General features: G+C 37.1%; 2 protein-coding genes across 7 annotated transcripts; one reads left to right on the top strand and one right to left on the bottom strand.

Moving 5' to 3' along the window:
* Positions 1–4: 4 nt before the first annotated feature.
* LOC105057036 (thioredoxin-like protein AAED1, chloroplastic) lies at positions 5–14396 on the bottom strand. Of its 2 annotated transcripts, XR_012136839.1 has the most exons (10): positions 14140–14396; positions 7358–7499; positions 7208–7253; positions 5724–5783; positions 3656–3692; positions 2319–2398; positions 2120–2199; positions 1917–2008; positions 601–661; positions 5–292 (listed from the first exon to the last, which is right to left on the bottom strand). XR_012136839.1 is itself a non-coding variant. In XM_010939477.4 (9 exons), exons 1-9 carry the CDS (start codon positions 14330–14332, stop codon positions 233–235), a joined length of 771 nt encoding a protein of 256 aa, XP_010937779.1. In that variant the 5' UTR covers positions 14333–14393; the 3' UTR covers positions 5–232. The 2 variants fall into 2 exon arrangements, 1 of the variants encoding a protein (XP_010937779.1); XM_010939477.4 differs by lacking the exon at positions 2319–2398 and having other exon boundaries at positions 14140–14393.
* Positions 14397–14510: 114 nt separating this feature from the next.
* On the top strand, positions 14511–21275 carry LOC105057034 (large ribosomal subunit protein uL10c). 5 transcript variants are annotated; one of them, XR_012136840.1, is made up of 4 exons: positions 14511–15229; positions 16083–16335; positions 20757–20935; positions 21027–21275. XR_012136840.1 is itself a non-coding variant. In XM_073248622.1 (2 exons), the coding sequence occupies exon 1, from the start codon at positions 14634–14636 to the stop codon at positions 15222–15224; it is 591 nt and encodes a 196-aa protein (XP_073104723.1). In that variant the 5' UTR covers positions 14511–14633; the 3' UTR covers positions 15225–15229; positions 19990–20745. The 5 variants fall into 5 exon arrangements, 2 of the variants coding, with proteins under 2 accessions (XP_073104723.1, XP_010937776.1); XR_012136841.1 differs by lacking the exons at positions 16083–16335; positions 20757–20935; positions 21027–21275 and adding exons at positions 19990–20083; positions 20206–20744; XR_833924.4 differs by lacking the exon at positions 16083–16335 and having other exon boundaries at positions 14513–15229.
* Positions 21276–21623: the final 348 nt, after the last annotated feature.

Here is a 21623-nt window from a genome sequence, read left to right on the forward strand (position 1 = left end):
GCAATACAAGAAAATTTTAACACTTTATTTCTTGAAAGAGGTTTGAGTTTTTGATCACAGTATACCCAGACTTCAATAATCTTCATCCCTTTTACATTTTTCAATGGCACATAACATATAATATCCCAAAAGGACATCCTCAATTAGTACAAATATATACAGTGAAATTTAGCCATACGCATATACAAGCTTATAAAGTTATTGATAGATAGACAGATGCCCCCTGATTTTTTTATAGACAGCATGCTTTCACAACATCTTCAATATTTGGATCATCTCCAGCTTCTTTGTCCTGTTAAAGGAGGAAAAATTCTAAAATTGCTATAAAATTCTAAAATTGCTAGTAGAAATAAGAAATTCATACAAATCTATCAACTTCAAGCCAGAGAAATGCGAAAAGATCCTAAGTCTCTTCCAACAAAATCATTTGAGTCTATGTTCTGGGGATACATGATCTGTCTGGAGACTAGATGGAGGACTGTAGACAGAGAACACAGAAACTAGGTCTCACAAAATAGCAGCCATAACCCAGGGTCATATGGGCTTTACAGCCAATTGTGTTTGTATGCAGTTCATTTCAATAGATACGGAAATGCTAACCTTGTGGATATACGATATGTTACTAACTCCAGGGCCTGCAACCAGAAGTCCTCCTTGTTGCCTGAAAGCAGCCAATGTGATATACTCATAGATCTAAACTAGAAAGAATGGTCTTCAAACAAAAAAATCACTAAGCATGGAATGATTCAATATCGTGAGTTTCTAAAATTTTTGAATACTTTATGTAAAAATTATTTCAACCAAAATTTTTGAAGGAGTTAGACATCTACGAGTTAACAAAATTAAAGGCAGGGTTTCAAAGAGGAAAAAGCCACTTATGATGCCCTCCATTTCCATGAAGATAAATTTAGATTTATTAACATAATCAACTAAGGAACATGCTACAGTTGTGGAGCTACAAGAAGCGATGTTACTTGGGGTTGAGAGTGCATGTGCAGCATCAAGAATCAATTTAAGGTAGATAGCTATGATAAGCATAGAAAATGGCAAATGGCAACATGTTGTGATCAAATATTAAACCATGAAGTGACAAAATAATGGAAGCAATTAAGTTGGTTAGCAAAATTTTGATAGGAGTGATTGATATTTTGTGAAAGCTGAACTACAAAGGATCATAATCAGTTTGATCCTTATAGTTTTGGAATGACAATATGCAGCTAGGAAAAGAAAGTGCAAGCTCATTTACCATATAAAATTGATGCGGTTGGGCTAACATCATTTTTCAAAAAGAGAAGTATCCATTTTTAAAAAAATGCATTTCATGTCTGGTACAGATTGACTGGATGGTCTGCATTATGCCTTCATGGCCTATGTGCACTTGATTTCTTGATCATGTGCGATATCCAACCAAAACTTCAAGTAATGCGGAGAAATTGTTCTTACCCAAAAATCCCATACCAAGACAAGAAAAAATAATTTATGCCATTGATCTTGCGCAATTTTAAGAAAGGGATTTGGATGGAGATTACTAATAAGGTCCTGAAGAAGACAGAAAAGGATAGTTTGGCAAAGGTCAAATAGAACTTCTCTTTATGGTTCCGGAAGGCTTCATATCTGAATCAACAGTAATGCTAATACAGTGCTTTTGTCCCCCTTAAATTTTGTATTTTTTTTGGACTTTTCCTTATTAACATTTTGTCAAAGAATTAGGAGTTTTTAGCACTTTGTTAAGCACAATTATAAAGATGCTTTCTGTTAGTTTCAGACAATCATTTTTCAACTAAGCATGCATAACAAGCAAATACACTTATAGTTCATTCAAAATAATTAAGTTTTACTTCAAATGTCATAAAAACCACAGGAGCCAATAAAGTAAAAAGGTACTAAGGTGGAAGTTCTCTAGGTATCCAACATACCAACCACCTCTGCTTATGGTGTTCTTTTTAAATGACAGCCCCCAGTCCTGTCTATAACCTTCAATGTATGACTGTATAATCTTCATACCAGCCTGAGATGTCAAAAGTCAACTGTATCACATGTATGATCCTGATCCATAAAGTCATGAATATATATTTTAAGGCAGAATTTTCAGAATTAACTTAAAGATTTTGTTAGGTACCGATGGAGTAAATGTTGTTGATACTCCATAAGCAAAATCAAGAGCATTAAATGATGAGTGGCTAGGATCTGCATAAACTTCTGCAACAAAATGCAGTAGCTGTCATAATGGGACAACATAAGGACAATAATCATAGCAGCAAATATTAGCATTGAATCCACCATATATCTAGTCAAGAAAAATTGGAAAGTGAGCATACCTCCGTGAAAACAATAAATTCACCTATCTGATCAAAGGGTGTGCATATGTGTTTGTGTGTCTTCATGTGTGTGAGTAGTTCTGCAAAGTGAACAATTTTGATACTTTATAGCAATGAACATGTAGTATAATAAATTCACCTCACTGATCAAATGTGGACAGCTGTAATTTTGATGTACTAAATTACATTTTCTTCCACATGGCCAAGGTTCGTGGACTCGGTACCGGAATCCATGACGGTTGCCGGCTAGTACAGTACCGTACCATACAGATCCATACCGTACCGTATTGATAATAAAAAAAATTTCACCCAACAGCACAAACAAAAAAAAAAAGAAAAGAAAATCGGGCCAAACCAGACCAAATCGGCCTCGAACCGGACCAAACCGCCCGGTATCAGGCGGTTCAGGCCGATACCGAACTGACTGGTTCGGTCCGATTCATATCATTTTTCGAAAATCAGGTCTGAATCGGATCGATTCTCTGCCAGTACGGTACGGTACAGGATGTACCGGCCGGTTCGGACCAGTACGAAATACCATGCAAATAGCCATAGTCTTAGAAATTTGGCTTCCAAAATATCTAATTCATGTGGGACACTGGGGTTAATCTCTATGACATGATGAATAACAGATATTCATAGATTATCAGCAAAATCTTGCAAGATGATCACCAGGGAGATGAATCTGGAAAGGCCAACAAAAAAAAAAAAAAAAAAAGGAGGCATTCTGTGTTTGGCATTTGATATTTCTCTATTAATCAAAACATATTCTAGCCATGATTTAGACAATGCTGAAATTATGTTGCCAATGCCAACATGTCCAACACCAACTGCTCAGATTCACACGAACAGCAAATCAAGGTCATAGTACCAGGGATATAGTAGCAACATGGAAAGTCAGCTCGTGCTTTGAATCCCAGGGTTATCTTTGCCTAGGGTTACAACAAGTTTTAAACTATTTTTGGTGCAGATATGTAAGAACCTTGCCAGAATAAACAAAATCATATCTATCAATGTTTCATCTAAGAGGCTACTAAAATATGCCATACAAATGCTCAAGACCAAAATCATCATATAAACAAGAAATATGTTTTTTCTTTTTATTGAAGGTCTTTTCTTCCTTTGACCTTGCAATGATACATAGTGCCATGACACACCCTGTTCAGATTAATTTTGGATAGCAGAGGATCTAAACAAAACAACCACTCACTTAATAATACATGACTTGTACAAACTAATGGTCTACAAACACTATGTGTTACCTAAGTTTGTGCATTTTTGTTAGTTGTTGTGGCAAGACATGGGACTTTCAGATGATACTCATTTAGGTAGCCTACCTCCTTTGAATTTGGTTTGCTGAACAAATGCCTTTGCCTGGACCAAAACAGTCATAAAAGGTCAGGACAAGAACAAGTCTTTTTAGAATTATACAGCAAGCAATTAAGTCACAAATAATTCTCCAAATATAATAGGAATTAAAACTTGTAGATTTTGCCAACATACAAAAGACACAAAAAAGGTTTTTGACATTGCACATAAAATCTATTTTTTTAGTTCACCAACTATGACTTATGGAATCCTTACACTGTTAAAGAGGTGACCCTCCAGAAAAATGCATTCATCAGGAAATTAATGCAGTATATGACAGAGATCAACTTGTATAGTGTGCATGATTTGCAAAATTTATCCCCAACGAAAAAGAAATTAAACATCCCCTGATGTCTGAATTAAAAAATTATTTCAAGTGTGCAAGTGCAGACATGCATAGAGATTTTTTTTTTTTTTTTGATTGGGTAAACCATAGGGTGAACCAAATTATGTTTGAACCAAAAATAGGTACAACCAAATCCATCTGCCTGAACCAAGTAAGCTAAGTGGGAATATATAATATCCACTGATAGAGTCAGTGTAAATCTTGCATGGTTAGCCAACCAATCGGCAATCTGGTTCCCTTCCCGGCATACGTGTGAGGTCTTGAAAGTGTGTAGATCAACACTAAAGTTCAATTAAGCAAACAGATATATGACAGGATGTGGTTGACTTGGGAATCTATAAAACCAAGATCTTAAATCACAAGTCCAGCAGTTTTAGCGGTATCAGGAGGCTTTTTGTCAGACCAGCAAAAAAATGAACGCACTTTGAGAAATTGGCACACACTGAAGACAAAATAACAAGCCAAGCAGTATATAAAAAAACAGTGGAAATGCACTAAAATTTAAACAATGACTAACAAACGCATAGAAGGTGAAAAATATACCTGTTATATATGAATATGTGCATGCCATAATTCCAAAAATAATAGTTAATCATGAATACCCACAAGTTATTCAAGTAAGTCCAAAAAAGTACTGTTACGTGAGCTAGCGACTAAAAACATATATACATGTCTAAAAACATTTACCCTGACCAACTAGTCAAATATCTTATTTAGCAATTACTGTTACGTGAGCTAAAACTTGTTCCAACTTAAACTTGATTATGTTGGACAAAAAGGAATTATTTTAATGTGCAAGGAAAAATTAATAAGCCACATATGGTAATAAGCCACATATGGTAATGTTAATTCAATTGATCTTAAATGAAGCTTAGAGCTTTCTCTTCTATCCTAAACTGGAACATATAAACAAAGAACTAGCACACTTTGACAGCTCAAACATACACACAAGTCAAATGACAATAGACCTCTTTAAAATAACTATAGGATTAATATAAAGTTGAGAACTCAGTTTTAGGGTAAGGACAACAACAAATCATCACAATCAACCCATAATTGGTACTCAAGAACCATTGCAATAGCTGAAACAACAGCATAAGTAGTTGACATGACCTGACTTATGGTGAACTTCTTCTAAATTTTACCCTTAAAAGCTTGTCAGTAGTTTAAGTCCGTTAAGCATCTTTTGGTATAGATAAAGAACATGTCAACACATTTAATTACAATGTTTTCTCCCAAGCCACATGTAGCTTCATTGTGTTTTATAGACAACCAATTATCTATAGTCTAACATCTATTATTCTCTCCTCTTTGTTTCTTGCATCCACATCATTTTTCAACTAAGAGCCATTGCATAGGTGGTGCTGGTTCACAGCAGCACCCTGCAGAAAATTTTCTACAAATGCTGTTCTAGTAAATCACACGTGTTAAAATATAGTTATTAAATCACAATGCATATCACCACTATAATGGTCTGGTTGCAGTTTTCTGAAGGTTATCATTTCTAAACATCTTTGTTTTGAACTCAAATAACTAAAATAAAAGGAAATTATCTGAAGAGAAGACAGAGAAACATTCCTTACATATATTTTGCTGACCCCCAACCTATGTTTATTGCCTTTGGGGTTAATTTTTGCCAATTAAAAATTAATTACACAGGCTTAGAATTTAGAAACATTATTAACAATTACCTGGTCAGTGCTACCTGGTCCAATTAAAACAAGTGCAACCCCAGCTGCATCCATGAGCTCCTACAAACAAATAGTGTGCATCAAATATGTCTGATAAATATTCTATGCAAGTCAAAGCAGTTCTCTATATTACGAGCTTAAGTTCCCTGAATCTCAAGGACAAGAACAAATAGACTTTATTAAAGAAATATATACATGCAGATATTTACACAAGTACATAAAGTACATACATATATATGCATGTATGCACTATAACTAGAAGAATTATATGTATATATACATATACGTATATGATATATGCATTTATATATGTAAGCCAATAAATCGCAAATTAAGCATGTTGACCACATAAAGGAACAGGTGCTTGTTTACATTAGTGATGCAAAATTATAATGTTAACTCGCAAGTGGCTAAGAATAAACTCTTTCTGTATCAGTGATATGCTTCTTATACTATACTCTAGGTTGTGCTATGTGGAATTTATATTGCTGAAGGTCCTATATACAAATCCATGGAACTTAAAAAGATTGTTATAATAGAAAGATGCAGCTCCTGGTATTCAGCTTCATTTAGCATGTCTAGAGCATGAGCGCGACCATATAGGACTCAAACAAAATATGGATTTATGTTTTTAGTCCTACTTTTATTAATTTCTATAGCTTCAAGAGATTTCACTTGGTCCAGTCTTCCTTCTAACCAACAGCTTTTGTTGTAAGCTTTATCATCTTGTATGCATCAGAAAATGATAATTTTTTATTAGAAGTGGTATCATTTGGTAGTCTTTTTGTCATGTGCTCACTTTAATGAGGCCAGGTCATTACGGTGAACTCATTGATTCAGACAGAAAATTCTGCTTCATGTTATCTGGAGGAAAATATGGAAGGCCAGAAGCATGAGCAATATTGTGCTCCTCATTTAGCGAAGGGGAATATTCACACATGAGAAGAGTTTTTCTGAGGTATTTTTATCCTAGACAACATATATCTCACAATTATAAGTGCCCTCCTTTTGTTTTGATGAGCACCAAGTACAAGAAAACCACACCATGGGCTTGTCAATTCAATTTGTTTTCTTTTCTCAAAAAGCCATTATTGATATAAAAAATCCTATATCACCAATTCAAGATGACCATTCTTTTTCAAGTTATTTCTTGAATATTTTGTTGCTTAATTGTCTTCATGGAATTCCTATGACAGTTGGACCCTGATTGAGCCCATAAAACTTAAGATCACAATCTAGCTGACACTTAAAGGCAACGCAAGCTTTATCATTGCCTCAAGATGGTCAAGTTTACTTGATCATCAGGCAACCAAATAGCTTCCCCACTGATAATTTCATTAGATAATTCAGTGCGGCATCTCATTTTGTTCATTGATGGCACTATGCTTTGAATAAATCCTTGTCATTAGTAATGACCAGATCAATCTTATTACAAAAAACCAAAAGTCATTTTTCATATCAAATTATAGTATGCATCCGCATACCTTTTTGGAGGCAAGAAGATCAGCTCGCTTACGGCACAGAACACATCTGCAATGAACAGAAAAGACTTAATTATTCATCTACAGGCAACGTTTATATAAAGTTCTTCAACAAGATGCACAAGAAAGAAGAGGAAAAGAGCAACATGTTACCCAAAATGGCGTGCAAATGCAACTACAGCTTTCCTATCCTTCCACAAATCAGTTATACAAATTGCATTCCCAGTTATATCAAAAACTTCTACTCCTTCTAGGGAACTTGTAAGTCCTTCAGAAGTAATTGCAGATTTGCTTCCTGTACAGAAACATTTTCCTATAACTGATAGGATCAATAATAACAAAATCTTTACATGTAAAAGTTTTATAACTGATGGTTTCAGAGGCATTTAGTAGAGAAGGAAAGCATAAAAACCCACTCAAACCACAAAGCAGAGAACTAGTGATGTTTGGATTTGTTTCATGCATTTACCAGATCAAAGGGCGAAAATGAGTGACAGGATTTCCTCCAAGCAAATCAAAAATAGAAATTTGAACTTGATCTTCAAATAGATGTGAAAGGAAAATATCAATGCCAATGACATATGTGTTTCATGTTCGATACTTTTTTAACTTGCATTAGTTACAAATAGCAGCATCCAACAAACGGGAGTAAGTGGTTAAGACTAGATTGCCTGCATGATGATAAACCCCAAAATATGAGAATCACCAAAAGTGGAGCAATAGTATAACTAACAGATATATGCGTACACATACATACAAAAATTTAAATGTACATCCCTGTAGCCATCAGCAATATCTTGGTCTCAATTTCAATGGAGTCAATATCTTTAGGCTTTAAAACTGTTATAGCCCAAGCCCATGATGTCAAGACCCAAGCCCACAAAAAAAAAAAAAAAGAAACAGAGGAAAATCGGGAAGAAGACTCCCGATAGGAGTCTTCTTCTCCGGCGAAACCCGAGCGATTTGGGAGTCCTAGGACCTCTCGAAGTCCTAGGACCCTCTATAAGAAGACCCCCTCTCCCTAGAGACCGAACATCGGCCTCCTCCCTCTCTCTTTCTCTCCGTCTTTCTCGATCGAAGCCGCGGACACCGTTCGGTTTCTCGCCGTAATTGCTCGCCGGTGAGGTCACCGGAGGTCGGAGTGAGTCTTCCTTTCCTTCCTCTCTTCCTTTCCTTTCTTCCCGTACCTTTGCTTGAGGCTGCCGGCGACGGGTGTCGCCGATTTTCGGTCGGAAAAGAGACTCCTGTTTCGGTCTCTTTTCCCTTGGATTTTTCCGACGCCGGCGATCGAAATCGATCGCCGGCCATGCTCCTCCGTGATCGGGGGAGTGGCCCCCCTCTGCCGCCGGCCTCCGACGTGGCGGTCGCGGCCCGAACGGCCGGTCAAGGCCGGAGAACTGCCGTCCCCTGTTCGGCCTGGAAGAAGCCCAAGAAGAAAAAAAGAAAAAAAAAGAAAAGAAAAGAGAAAGAAGAAGAAAAAGAGAAAAAAGAAAAGAAAAGAAAAAGAAGAAAAATAAAAGAAAAGAAAAATAAAAGAAAAGAAAAATAAAATAAAATAAAATAAAAATAAAAATAAATATATATATATATAATTATATATATAAATAAATAAATAAATAAATAAGAAAATTAAAAAAAATGATGAGAGAGAGAGTTTCTCTATCTTTTCTCTCTTCTTTCAGTCTGAACCCTTACTTTCTCTCTCTGAAATTGGACTTTCTCTCTCTAGAATTTTCTCTCTCTAGGTTGTTTCTCTCTCTTGATGGATTTCTCTCTCTCTAAAGTTATTGCTCTAGGATTAGCGTAGTGGAAGGCTTCATCTGATGATTTTGATCGAGTTTAGGAAAGAATCTGATTTTAAGTGAGGTTTTGATTTGGGATTTGTTTAGATTGAATTTTGAATTAAAATTAATGTAAAAATATAATTTTGGATAATTAGGCACGGAAGAATCTCCTAGAGGTTAGTCGATCTGTTCAATCAGTGCTCCGTGAAAGGTAAGTAATGAATCATCTTCTCGAGATATTCTATATTTATTCTGAAAATAAATAATTATTCTCTGAAATTATGCATGATTTATGAAATTATGTTTTGAAAGAAGAGTGCGTTTAAAATATTATAGTACATAGATTATGCACACGTTCAGTGAAAAAAATTATGATATATTATGGTACAAAGTATTTTGATACAGATCGGATTTATGCTCTCAGCCTAACTATGTTTCAGTTGGCCCCGTCAATGGGGATTATACGTTGGTACTCAGTGGACCCTGCCAGTGGGGGTGTGCGCTGGTGTTTGTGGACCCTGTCAGTGGGGTCGTGCGCTGGTATTTGTGGATCCTGCCAGTGGGGGTTGTATGCTGGTATTCTGTGGACCCCGCCAATGGAGGTTAAACGTTGGTCATAGTCAAGGCTGTTGAGTTACAAGTGTTTTGAATCGAATCGAATTTATGAATATTTGAAAATATTTAATTTGTATTAAATCAGCATGAAATATACTCTTATGTTTATTTGCAGTATTATTCTTGAAAATTATATAATATCTGAATTATCTAGTTGAGATATTTGTTACTTACTGGACTGTCTAGCTCATTCCTTTCTTTCTATTTTTCAGATTCAGATAATTAATTTCGAGCGTGGGACGAAATATTGGGACAGAGCTTTTAGAAGCGAGATTTAGCATTGTCAACTTCATTGAACTTAGACCTATTATTTTATTGTTAGTAAAATTTTATTGGACGTAAGATATTTGATTTAATTACTTGAATTAAGGTTGAATAATAATTATTTGAATTTATTCCGCTGTGATGCATTGATATCGTGATGAGATGCCTTGCATGCTTATGGAGAGAGTTCTTCGTAAGTATGCGGCGGTTGCCATGATCCTCGATTCACAATCTCGGATCGGGAGCGTGACAATTAATATGGTATCAGAGCATAAGTGGATAAATTATGACACATAGAATTTGACATAGTATGAGTGTAGGTGGGTAAACATTAAGAATATTGGGACGTTAGAATATGAGCATCATAATAAACCCATCCTAACAAATAGATAAATGAATCTAATAAGGTTTTACTACTACAAGGTTACCATGCCTCCCCGTAGAATGACATGAACTACTCACGGAATTGCAAGAGAGACATCACAACCACGGGATGGTAGCACTCCCCATCTGATCAGTGGCACCCCTCAGGAGGAGGGAGTCGTAGATCCTAATGGGAGTGCTTCGAGAGCACGTCAGGAACCAGATATGGCTCAGTTAATGCAGACCCTAATCAGGATGGTACAAGCACAACAACAAATACAGCAGCAAATACTTGAACAACAGCAGATACAACGAGATACACAACAACATCAGCATCCACCACCACAACATGGAGAGCAACCAGTACAACGGAACAACATTTCAGAATTTAAAAAGCTTGCTCCTCCAGCTTTCAAGGGGACTACTGAACCTCTGGAGGCTGATAATTGGATAATGGAGATGGAGAAGGCCTTCGCTGTCCAAAAGTGTCTTGATGAAGAAAAGATTCGATATGCAGCTTATTTACTACAAAGAGAAACATACAACTGGTGTCAGCGACTACAGCGCAAGCATGAACAAGACGGCGAAATACTTATCTGGAAAAGATTTCGGATTGCATTCTATGATCAGTATTTTTCTCGGAGTATAAGGATCCAGAAAGAGCAAGAGTTTATTTATTTGAAGCAAAAGGGTATGAGTGTGACTGAATATGAAGCAAAATTTACAGAGTTAGCAAAATTTGCCCCGAGATTAGTGGATGGTGAGCAAGAACGTGTTCACAAGTTTGAGATGAGACTGAGAACTGAGATTCGAAAACAAATGGCTCCATATGAATTGACAACTTATGCCGATGTGGTAAACAAAGCACTAATAATTGAAAGGGAAGTCAATGAAGAACGCATGGAAAGGGAAAGAAAGCAAAGAAAGAAGCAAAATTAAATGATACACAAGGGCAGAATAATAAAAACATCAAAAGATCAGCTAAGGGAGCAATAGATAATAAGACTCATCAAATTGATGGTGAGCCATGCTCCAAATGTGGCAAAAATCATGCAGACAAGGATTGCTATTGGAATACAGGTGCTTGTTTCAAATGTGGTCAGATGGATCATAAAATTGCTAACTGCCCGCTAAATACTGAAAATCAAGTTGGCCAAAGAACTCATGAAGGACAACATAAGGGTGGTGGACAGATTTCTAAAAATCAGGGAAGAGTTTATGCGCTTACTCAACAGAATGCACAGGTTTCCAAAACACTGGTGACAGGTATGAAAAATTTCGAGGATGAAATTTCTTTTAGGGGTGAAGAATGTTATAGCCCAAGCCCATGATGTCAAGACCCAAGCCCACAAAAAAAAAAGAAACAGAGGAAAATCGGGAAGAAGACTCCCGATAGGAGTCTTCTTCTCCGGCGAAACCCGAGCGATTTGGGAGTCCTAGGACCTCTCGAAGTCCTAGGACCCTCTATAAGAAGACCCCCTCTCCCTAGAGATCGAACATCGGCCTCCTCCCTCTCTCTTTCTCTCCGTCATTCTCGATCAAAGCCGTGGACACCGTTCGATTTCTCATCGTGATTGCTTGCCGGTGAGGTCACCGGAGGCCGGGGTGAGTCTTCCTTTCCTTCCTCTCTTCCTTTTCTTTCTTCCCGTACCTTTGCTTGAGGCTGCCGGCGACGGGTGTCGCCGATTTTCGGTCGGAAAAGAGACCCCTGTTTCGGTCTCTTTTCCCTTGGATTTTTTCGGTGCCGGCGATCGAAATCAATCGCCGGCCATGCTCCTCCGTGACCGAGGGAGTGGCCCCCCTCTGCCGCCGGCCTCCGCAGTGGCGGCCGCGGCCCGAACGGCCGGTCAAGGCCGAAGAACTGCCGTCCCCTGTTCGGCCTGGAAGAAGCCCAAGAAGAAAAAAAAGAAAAAAAAAAGAAAAGAAAAGAGAAAGAAAAAGAGAAAAAAAGAAAAGAAAAGAAAAAGAAGAAAAAGAAGAAAAAGAAAAGAAAAAAAAAATAAAATAAAATAAAATAAAAATAAAAATAAAAATATATATATATATATATAATTATATATATATAAATAAATAAATAAGAAAATAAAAAAAATGATGAGAGAGAGAGTTTCTCTCTCTTTTCTCTCTTCTTTCAATCTGAACCCTTACTTTCTCTCTCTGGAATTGGACTTTCTCTCTCTATTTTCTCTCTCTAGAATTTTCTCTCTCTAGATTGTTTCTCTCTCTTGATGGATTTCTCTCTCTCTAAAGTTATTCCTCTAGAATTAGCGTAGTGGAAGGCTTCATCTGATGATTTTGATCGAGTTTAGGGAAGAGTCTGATTTTAAGTGAGGTTTTGATTTGGGATTTGTTTAGATTGAATTTTGAATTAAAATTAATGTAAAAATATAATTTTGGATAATTAGGCACGGAAGAATCTTCTAGAGGTTAGTCGATCTGTTCAATCAGTGCTCCGTGAAAGGTAAGTAATGAATCATCTTCTCGAGATATTCTATATTTATTCTGAAAATAAATAATTATTCTCTGAAATTATACATGATTTATGAAATTATGTTTTGAAAGAAAAGTACGTTTGAAATATTATGGTACGTAGATTATGCACACGTTCAGTGAGAAAAATTATGATATATTATGGTACAAAGTATTTTGATACAGATCGGATTTATGCTCTCAGCCTAACTATGTTTCAGTGGGCCCCGCCAATGGGGATTATACGTTGGTATTCAATGGATCCTGCCAGTGGGGGTTGTGCGTTGGTGTTTGTGGACCCTGTTAGTGGAGGTCGTGCGCTGGTATTTGTGGACCCTGTCAGTGGGGGTTGTGCGCTGGTATTCTGTGGATCCCGCCAATGAGGGTTAAACGTTGGTCATAGTCAAGGCTGTTGAGTTACGAGTGTTTTGAATCGAATCGGATTTATGAATATTTGAAAATATTTGATTTGTATTAAATCAGCATGAAATATACTCTTATGTTTATTTGCAGCATTATTCTTGAAAATTATATAATATCTGAATTATCTAGTTGAGATATTTGTTACTTATTGGGCTGTCTAGCTCATTCCTTTCTTTCTATTTTTCAGATTCAGATAATTAATTTCGAGCGTGGGACGAAATATTGAGACAGAGCTTTTAGAAGCGAGATTTAGCATTGTCAACTTCATTGAACTTAGACCTATTGTTTTATTGTTAGTAAAATTTTATTGGATGTAAGATATTTGATTTAATTATTTGAATTAAGGTTGAATAATAATTATTTGAATTTATTCCACTGTGATGCATTGATATCGTGATGAGATGTCTTGAATGTTTATGGAGAGAGTTCTTCGTAAGTATGCGGCGGTTGCCATGACCCTCGATTCACAATCTCGGATCGGGGGCGTGACAAAAACCTGAGAGGTGATTCATTGCCCTATAAAAGCTACTTTATTTACCACTATCAGTAGCTTCTTTGCAGCTCATAAAGTTGAGATAAAGTCATCCACAGTCTCCACTACATGAGCTAATTAGCGCCGAGATTGTGAACTATGAATTTATGGAAAAATCCTATTTTAATATTATTAACTGCTTGGTAGACACCAGGCTAATCTTTCTTGTAGATTTCAATTCAATCCATCTTTCCCTACCTTTCCGTCCGATACCCATCAATTTCTTGAGGGCCTCTCAACTTCTTGTAAACTTACTGTTGCATCGCACAGATAAATGATATAGATATCTAAATTCAAGCGCTGACGCTTGCAATACAATTTCCTTGCACATAGTAATAGCAACATCCAGCAATCATATCTCTGAAAAATCAATGATCTTCTATACATGAAGAAGAGAACTCAATTGGGATGGTTTCCACGAAAACGAAAACAGAAACGATTACAAGAAGGAGACTAACAGATAACGAGGAAGGAGAGAACGTTACCAAGAGAATCGGAGGTCGCGGAGAGGAGAGGGAGGGAGCGGTAACGCTCGTTGGTCTTCTTGCGCTGAAATGAGAAGCGAGGGTTCGGGATAGAGTGCTTAGTGTTTCGAAGAATAGTAGTTGCGTGCCGGTCGCGCCTAGCCTCTATCCAGACGGCGGTCGCGGGCGTAGCAAAGCGCAGAGGTATCGCCATGGGGATTGCGGGTTTGGGAGACGCCGTTGCCCGCGCCGTGGCTGCTTGTGGCTTTACGGGCGCCACACCCTTGAAACGATTCCTGACGAAGGTTCTCACGTGCCGTGGATGCGGGCGTAATAATCACGATAGCCGCACGTGACAAAATTATATATATATATAAATTCTTTTATACATATTGATCCCCTCAAACCTCCCACTCTCTCCTTTCGCCCGCTATTCCCTGACCCCCTCTCTCTTATCTTCCCCCGCCTCCAGCCCTCTCCGGCGCCGCCGCCACCGCCGGCTCCAACCTACAACAATGACTTCCCTGCGCTCCGCCATATCCTCGTCCCTCCCTTCGATCCGCGCGGTGGTCAGCCGATCGAAGCGGGAAATGATTCGGCGGGAGCTGGAGAACTGCCACCTGGTGGCGGGGATCTGGTGCCACGGCCTCACAGTGAAGCAGCTCCAGGCCCTCCGCGGCGCCCTCCCGGAGACCACCAAGCTGGTGGTGACGAAGAACACCCTCGTCGAGAAGGCCATCGAGGGCACCAAGTGGGAGCCCCTCAAGCCCTGCATCAAGGGCATGAACGCCTGGTTCTTCGTCCACTCCGACCAGATCCCTTTCGGCCTCAAGCCCTACCGAGACTTCCAGAAGGAGTGGAAGCTCGTCCTCAACGACTTCACCGGCGCCGTGTTCGAGGGCCGGCTCTACGGGCCGGATGACTTCCAGGCTCTCGAGACAATGCCCACCCTAATGGAGTCGCATGCCTACCTCCTGGGCTGCCTCCAGACCCCAGCGATCTCGCTGGTCAGCACGCTGCAGTCGCCCGAGAGGGATGCCGAGAAGCCCGAGGGAGGGGGCGAGGCTGGTCCAGCTACCGCCGCCACCGCCGCTGCTGATAAATAGCAGCGGTAAGTTTTCTCCTCTTGTTTCCTTTCTTTCTTTTGTAGATGTTGATGATTGCTGCATCATAAAATTTTCGATGATCTTTTTGCGTGAAGATTGTTGCTTTCATGCTTGCTGTTTGGATTTTCTTCCCCTTCTCCTTTTTTTTTAATTATGCTTTTGCTTCTGCTATTCTTGTGCTATTCACCATTCAGGGTTATTGAGTGCATACCCTTCTTCAATAGAGGTTGTCGCTGTCCTCATAAGGGACACTTGATAGTGTCTATTGCTGGTAGTGCAGTGTGGGTAGGATGAAATGTCCGATTCTTGTACCTTAAAAATCTCATTTTGTTTATAACTAGTCGAAGACCCGCGCAACAAAAATAATTTTTCTTCTAGATCTGATCAAATTGAAAAAAAATTTATATATAAATATAAAATAATATTCATTCAAATTTTTAGGATCATTTCATATTCTCAGCTATCTATATAAATAGATTTTAATTGTAAGAATATAATAATACCACACGATCCGATCAGATTGAAAAAAAATTATATATAAATAATAAAATAATATTCGTTCAAATTCATAAGATTATTTCATATTCTCAACTACCTATATAAATAGACTTTAATTATAAGAATATAATAATATCATATATTAATAACATAATTTAATGTGAAGAGGTGTTCTTTTCAGGTGGCACAACAAAAGTCATTTGAGAAGCTAAGTTGGCAACACTCTAGAGTATTATTTTATATATATATATAATGGGAAAGAAACCTATTTCTTTAGAAGAATGCAGCAGATAGCCAGAGTTGCATCTAAAAATTTTCTATAATAACTTAATAAAGATTAAATTTTTACTTAATATGCAGAGCAATTTAAATCAAATCCCAAAAATCTTGAATCCAAAGCTTCGCGTGGGTTTGAATTCACAAATCCTCTACTTCGCGCGCACGTTAAACTTCGCAGAAAAGCGGGATGAAGTCTCAGATTGAAGCACCTTCATAAGGCATCAAGGGAGGGAAAAGTGGCTCTTGGTGTGACGCCTCACACCAGGAGGGACGCCTAAGAACTCTTCATGCCAAGGGAAGATGGGACGCCAAAGGGGGAACACGCCAAAGATGGGTGACACCCACTCTTCTTCACGCCTTCTCTCTCTCTTTCTCACCTTAACATACAATCTAATTGTTATATTATGATAGTTAGATGTCATTTCTATTTATAGATGATTTTTTATGACCCATAAGAGTAGAATTTCTAATTCAAACAGGCTTTGAATTAATCCATAATTTATCAAAAAATGAGTTCTAAGGGAGAAAGGATTGGCGCCTAACTAGATGCCCTCATGCACCCACGTCTACACCCAAATGTGGGCGGCAGCAACCAGCACCCCACCACCTCTTGGTCGGCCATGAGAAGAGAGAGACCCAGTAAAAATGGACTCTAAGGATCTAATACAAATATAGGTCAATTCAAATCCAATTCGAACATGATTCGAATCAATTTCGAATAGGCTGTCAATCTCAAACTGTTTAGGATTTAGAATCAAGTCTAACTTGGATTTATGAACCCAATTAAGTCTTATTAAATCAGATCTAATCTGAAATTAATTAGCACTTAAATTCAATCTTTCATAGACTCATTGGATCAAAGATCAAATCTCGTTCATCTCCGAAATTGAACTTGAACCTCATGTCTAATGCTAGTTAGACATAATCAACTATTTAATCCCGTATGATTCATAACTTAATTCTCAATCAAGTTAATTTATTTGTTCAATCAAGTCATGTACTTTCAAATTGAACATATAGACTTGATCAATTTTTTTCTATATCACTTGACTTTGTGCATGACTCTGTAGATTCGAACATTAAATCGATTGCACAATAATAATTTTCTGTACTAATTGAAGTTACCATCTAAGAATGATTCCCGACGTCCGGATAGGTTGAATTATTGCAAGACAGTATTCAAGAATCTATGCATATGGTTATCGCATAATTCATCCTTTTGATCTTGAATGTTCTAAGATGGTCTAGGGTTAAACTGTCAATCCTGAAAGATCATCTACATTGTATTCCAACCTTTCAAATCCTTCGTATAGATTATCTTGGCCAAAGTTTTACTAAATTGAAATACAATGATGCATCAGCTCCTATAATCCGGAGGGATCAATTCCATCTTGATCCACACACAGACTTCGCAAGTACTTGACTATACTCAGTAGCCTTCCATCACTGCATTAGAAATGCAAATAGTCCAGCATTAAAGCACAGTAAGTTGCTTACAAGTCATTATGGTGATCTCAGATCTGAGGGACATTTATGCCCATACGTTTCGCGAGCTGCTCTTAACAGCAGAGCACTCAACAGGTGAGTCACTTGTTCAGTGACGATGTACTCTTACATCTCACCTGTATGCCATACCAGTATCTTCATACTCCTTAGTTAAGAGGACGATCAACCTATATGGCACACAACAATCTTCATTCGATAATCATCATCGTCCTTTAATGAATATCATTTGATCGCGAACATATTTAAGAACTTATACGATAAATCCTCTTTATCGATTGCTTCATAGTTCTAAGGACTTCATCACAACACAAGAGTTCTAGCAAGGAAGATATAACTTTGTGATGAAAGATGTCAAAATAATTTTTATTCATGTGATTAATAATTCATATACATATTTCAAAATGGGCATAATCGTCCATATGATTGGCTTTAGGACATATTTTTCAACATTAATATAATAATACCATACATTAATAACATAATTTAATATGAAGAGGTGTTCTTTCCAGATGGCACAACAAAAGTCATTTGAGAAGCTGAGTTGGCAACACTCCAATACTCCTTCACAGAGTATTGTTTTATATGTATATATGTATATATGTATATATATATATGTATATATGTATATATATATATATGTATATATGTATATATGTATATATGTATATATGTATATATGTATATATGTATATATGTATATATGTATATATGTATATATATGTATATATGTATATATATATATATATATGATTCGTTTAACACTTCCAATAATATTATCATTAATAACTTTTTAAAGTTATGTATCCTTGAATTTGTCGAATGACTTGGGAGTCTTAAACCTTGATGTTTTTCTAATTAACTTCAAAGGCATGCTTGTCAATGGAAGCCTGAAAAGCAAATACAGGAAGATATAGAAGCCATCGGATGCTTGAAATTTTTTTCAACCCCTTTGTTGTGGATATTGTTCCTTAAACACGCCCAATTTTGTGAAGTTTAGAAACTTGAGAAAACAAACTTCTTCTCTTGGAAGACCACAAGCGCTGTTAGACCTGTTTATGTGCATGGTTCAATGATGCAATGACATATTCACCTCTAGAGATTTTGGAGGAGAAAGATTAATCTTTATGGCAGGTCCTAGGTTGATATTAATTGTGTTGTTTTGGTTTTGGTTTTTCTTCAGTTAGATTATTCTCTGGACGTATTGAATGGATAGGTACCTTTATTAAGGTACTTATCATTTATATGATCTTGACAGTTCCATTGTGATATTGCTGGATTTTAGAGTCCTTGCAGAAAATTATACTGCTCAACGGAGATGAATTTACAAGAGGGGTTAAAAACATTTTAAAGGATTTAAAGATCCTAGAGAGACCCAGATAAGTCGAAATGTTTTCCAATGCAACCTCCAGTTCCTGTCACACTCCAGTAATGATATCATGAACATGCTGAAATTTTCTGGGTGATTGCATTTGAAGATTCCATTTGCTATCCTTTCATGATTGAAGTATTGTGCGAACTATTCCTTCTGAGTCATGGTGCATGCTAAATATGAAAGGAATATTAGAATTTCAGGAATTTAAGTCTTGTTTAGGGGTTTGGAAATTAGCAGTGATGCCATCTAAGAATTTTTTTTTTTTTTAAGGTTTAGTTAATAGAATGAGGCACTAATCTTTAAATCATATGAATTGCTTGGGCATGTTTTCTTGGTACTCTGAGACTTCACTTGCTTCTGTCTTCACATTTACATGTATTTCTTTTTCTTCTTTTGCTGTACCTATCACCGCCTCATTGCAAATCATTCTATCCGGCATTTCTGTTTATGGCTTCTGCATCATCCTTTGACGGTTGAAAAGTTTACAGAACCATTGAGCCCAAGAAAATAAAAACATCATCTACCTTAACCTAGGGACTTGAATTCATGCTCGCCACACCCCCCCCCCCCCCCCCCCTTCCTTTCTTATTTTCTTTGATTTATAGCTGCCTTCCGTTGAGATTAAATTTATATTTTCTGTGGCCCCTTCATTTTTTTTTTTTTTTTTGATATATGTATATATGTATGTATTGTGTGTCCCTGTTCATTTTCAGTTATAGCACATATGAGTGGATTCTGGGTACGTATACCAAGTTAAGGACCGAAATAATATCTTGTCGCTAGCTTTTTCTAGTAGAGTTCTCGGTTGTTACATATTCTATCATAACTTTTGCCCAGTCTTTTTCACTGGTTCCCTTGCTTGTATTTTTTTCTCTTGAAAGTTCTTTTTGGAGTGATCTTGTCCAGGAAAGGTTTTAGAGTACAAAGCTTACTGCATCAATCAGAAATTAGCTTAATTTTGCTGCATAGGCCTAGATTTTCATCTACTGAGCAAGATCAGTTTTGAAAACAGCGTTCACTATGTTCTTAGATTTTTGGCCTATTTATTATTACATCAGATATTTATTTATATTTTATTTGATAGTTATTGCTGCCTTTGATTGCGACCAGGGTTTGTTTTGCCTGCTAACCTAAAAACTGAAAAGAGTGTCAACTATATTCCTGGCTACCAAGTGTTCCCTAACCTACAATCTAGAAGAAATAGGTACACATTTTTCTCTATTTTTCACCATTGAGATTGATTTGTGGATCAAACAACTCTGCCCATGTGGAAGGGATGTGTTACCTTGTTTCAAGTGTTAATATTTCCAATGTGGCCCTACGCAGAATTTACATACTAACAGAGGCTGAAGTTGAATAGCTGATCATGAAGTTAAATGAATGGAGCGTATCATGGATACCAAACTTGTTCCTGTCGTTGTTTTTTTTTTTCTTTTTTTTTTTTTGGCTACTTTGTTGGGTAATCGATTATAACCTGTTTTGGTCTTGGTGCAGTTCAAGAAGGCTTCCAATGGATAGATATTACAAAACGAGGATTAGTTAAGTGTTTTGATGACCGAGGCATTTATCTGAAACGCGGTCTGCAAGTTTAATAACGTAATATTAAATCAAAAGTGTTTATCGTAGTTCATATTAATATCACCTTTGCTTATAAAAGCATTTAATAACACACATCCATGCACGTGAGTGTAGGTGTGCACATATTTTTGATGGCATGCGTACTTTATTATGGTAATTAATTTTACGTGGAAAAGATGGAGAAGCCCATATCTTACTATCACTGTTGAATAATTCCTTCCTTGCACTTACCACTGTGGAGATTCCAAGCCATTCTAAGCACTGTAGTTCAAATTTATAAGAATTTGTCATTTTTTCAGAGATCTAGCAACGGTAACATTACTGAAGATCCTTGAGAAAAGGTGTACAACAAGGCGAGCATTGTACACACATACAAATTTTCACCCTGTTGCCAGGTACATGAGAAATCATTTCCAACTGACAAGGCAATATCAGTGGCCTATATGACACAAAATCAAACTAATGTGAATGGAGCAAGGTATTTCAGCACTTCTATAATACTAGGCGCAATATTCCTTGAATTGTATTATTGCTTCTAATATTACTTGTATGCCAATGTTCATGTACAGCTAGCTAAATATAAAAGACGGAAAACCACGTACCTCAAGTGGTGTGCTCCAGTCGTTGATGGGTCGTCCTCTTGGGAGGTACAACCTAGAATATGCTTGGTCCTTGATAGTGGTCTTATGCTCCGTCTGTAATGTATACTGTGACGAGAGATGGTAGTGGTTGAAGCTCGTGCTTCAGCCTTGTGATCTTTGAGTGAATTCTTATGTTACTTTTATTTTATTAATACAAAATTATTCGTTTCTCTCCTAGTTCTGTTTTCTTCAATAAGTAATCTTACATATTGATGCTTACTCATGGTAGTCTTAGGCCTTAGACCATCCTCTAATGTTATCGGGCTTTCTATGATAGCTATCTCTGTATATAATATAAAAATATTATTTAGGATTAAGGGTGCATTTGATTTGCGATCAGAATTGAGATTGATTCGAATGAAAATCGGAATGATCATATATCCTAATATGTTTGATTCATGATTGAAATTGAAATGAGAACTGATGAAGGAAGGGTAGAAAATGACTTTTGGGGATCTAGACATTCTCTCTTTTTTGGATTCAGCTGAAATGGGAGCTATTCATTTTCATTCCAAAATCCAACTC

This window comes from Elaeis guineensis, chromosome 14 (genome assembly GCF_000442705.2).
Source record: "Elaeis guineensis isolate ETL-2024a chromosome 14, EG11, whole genome shotgun sequence".
In the NCBI taxonomy this organism is placed as follows: domain Eukaryota; kingdom Viridiplantae; phylum Streptophyta; class Magnoliopsida; order Arecales; family Arecaceae; genus Elaeis; species Elaeis guineensis.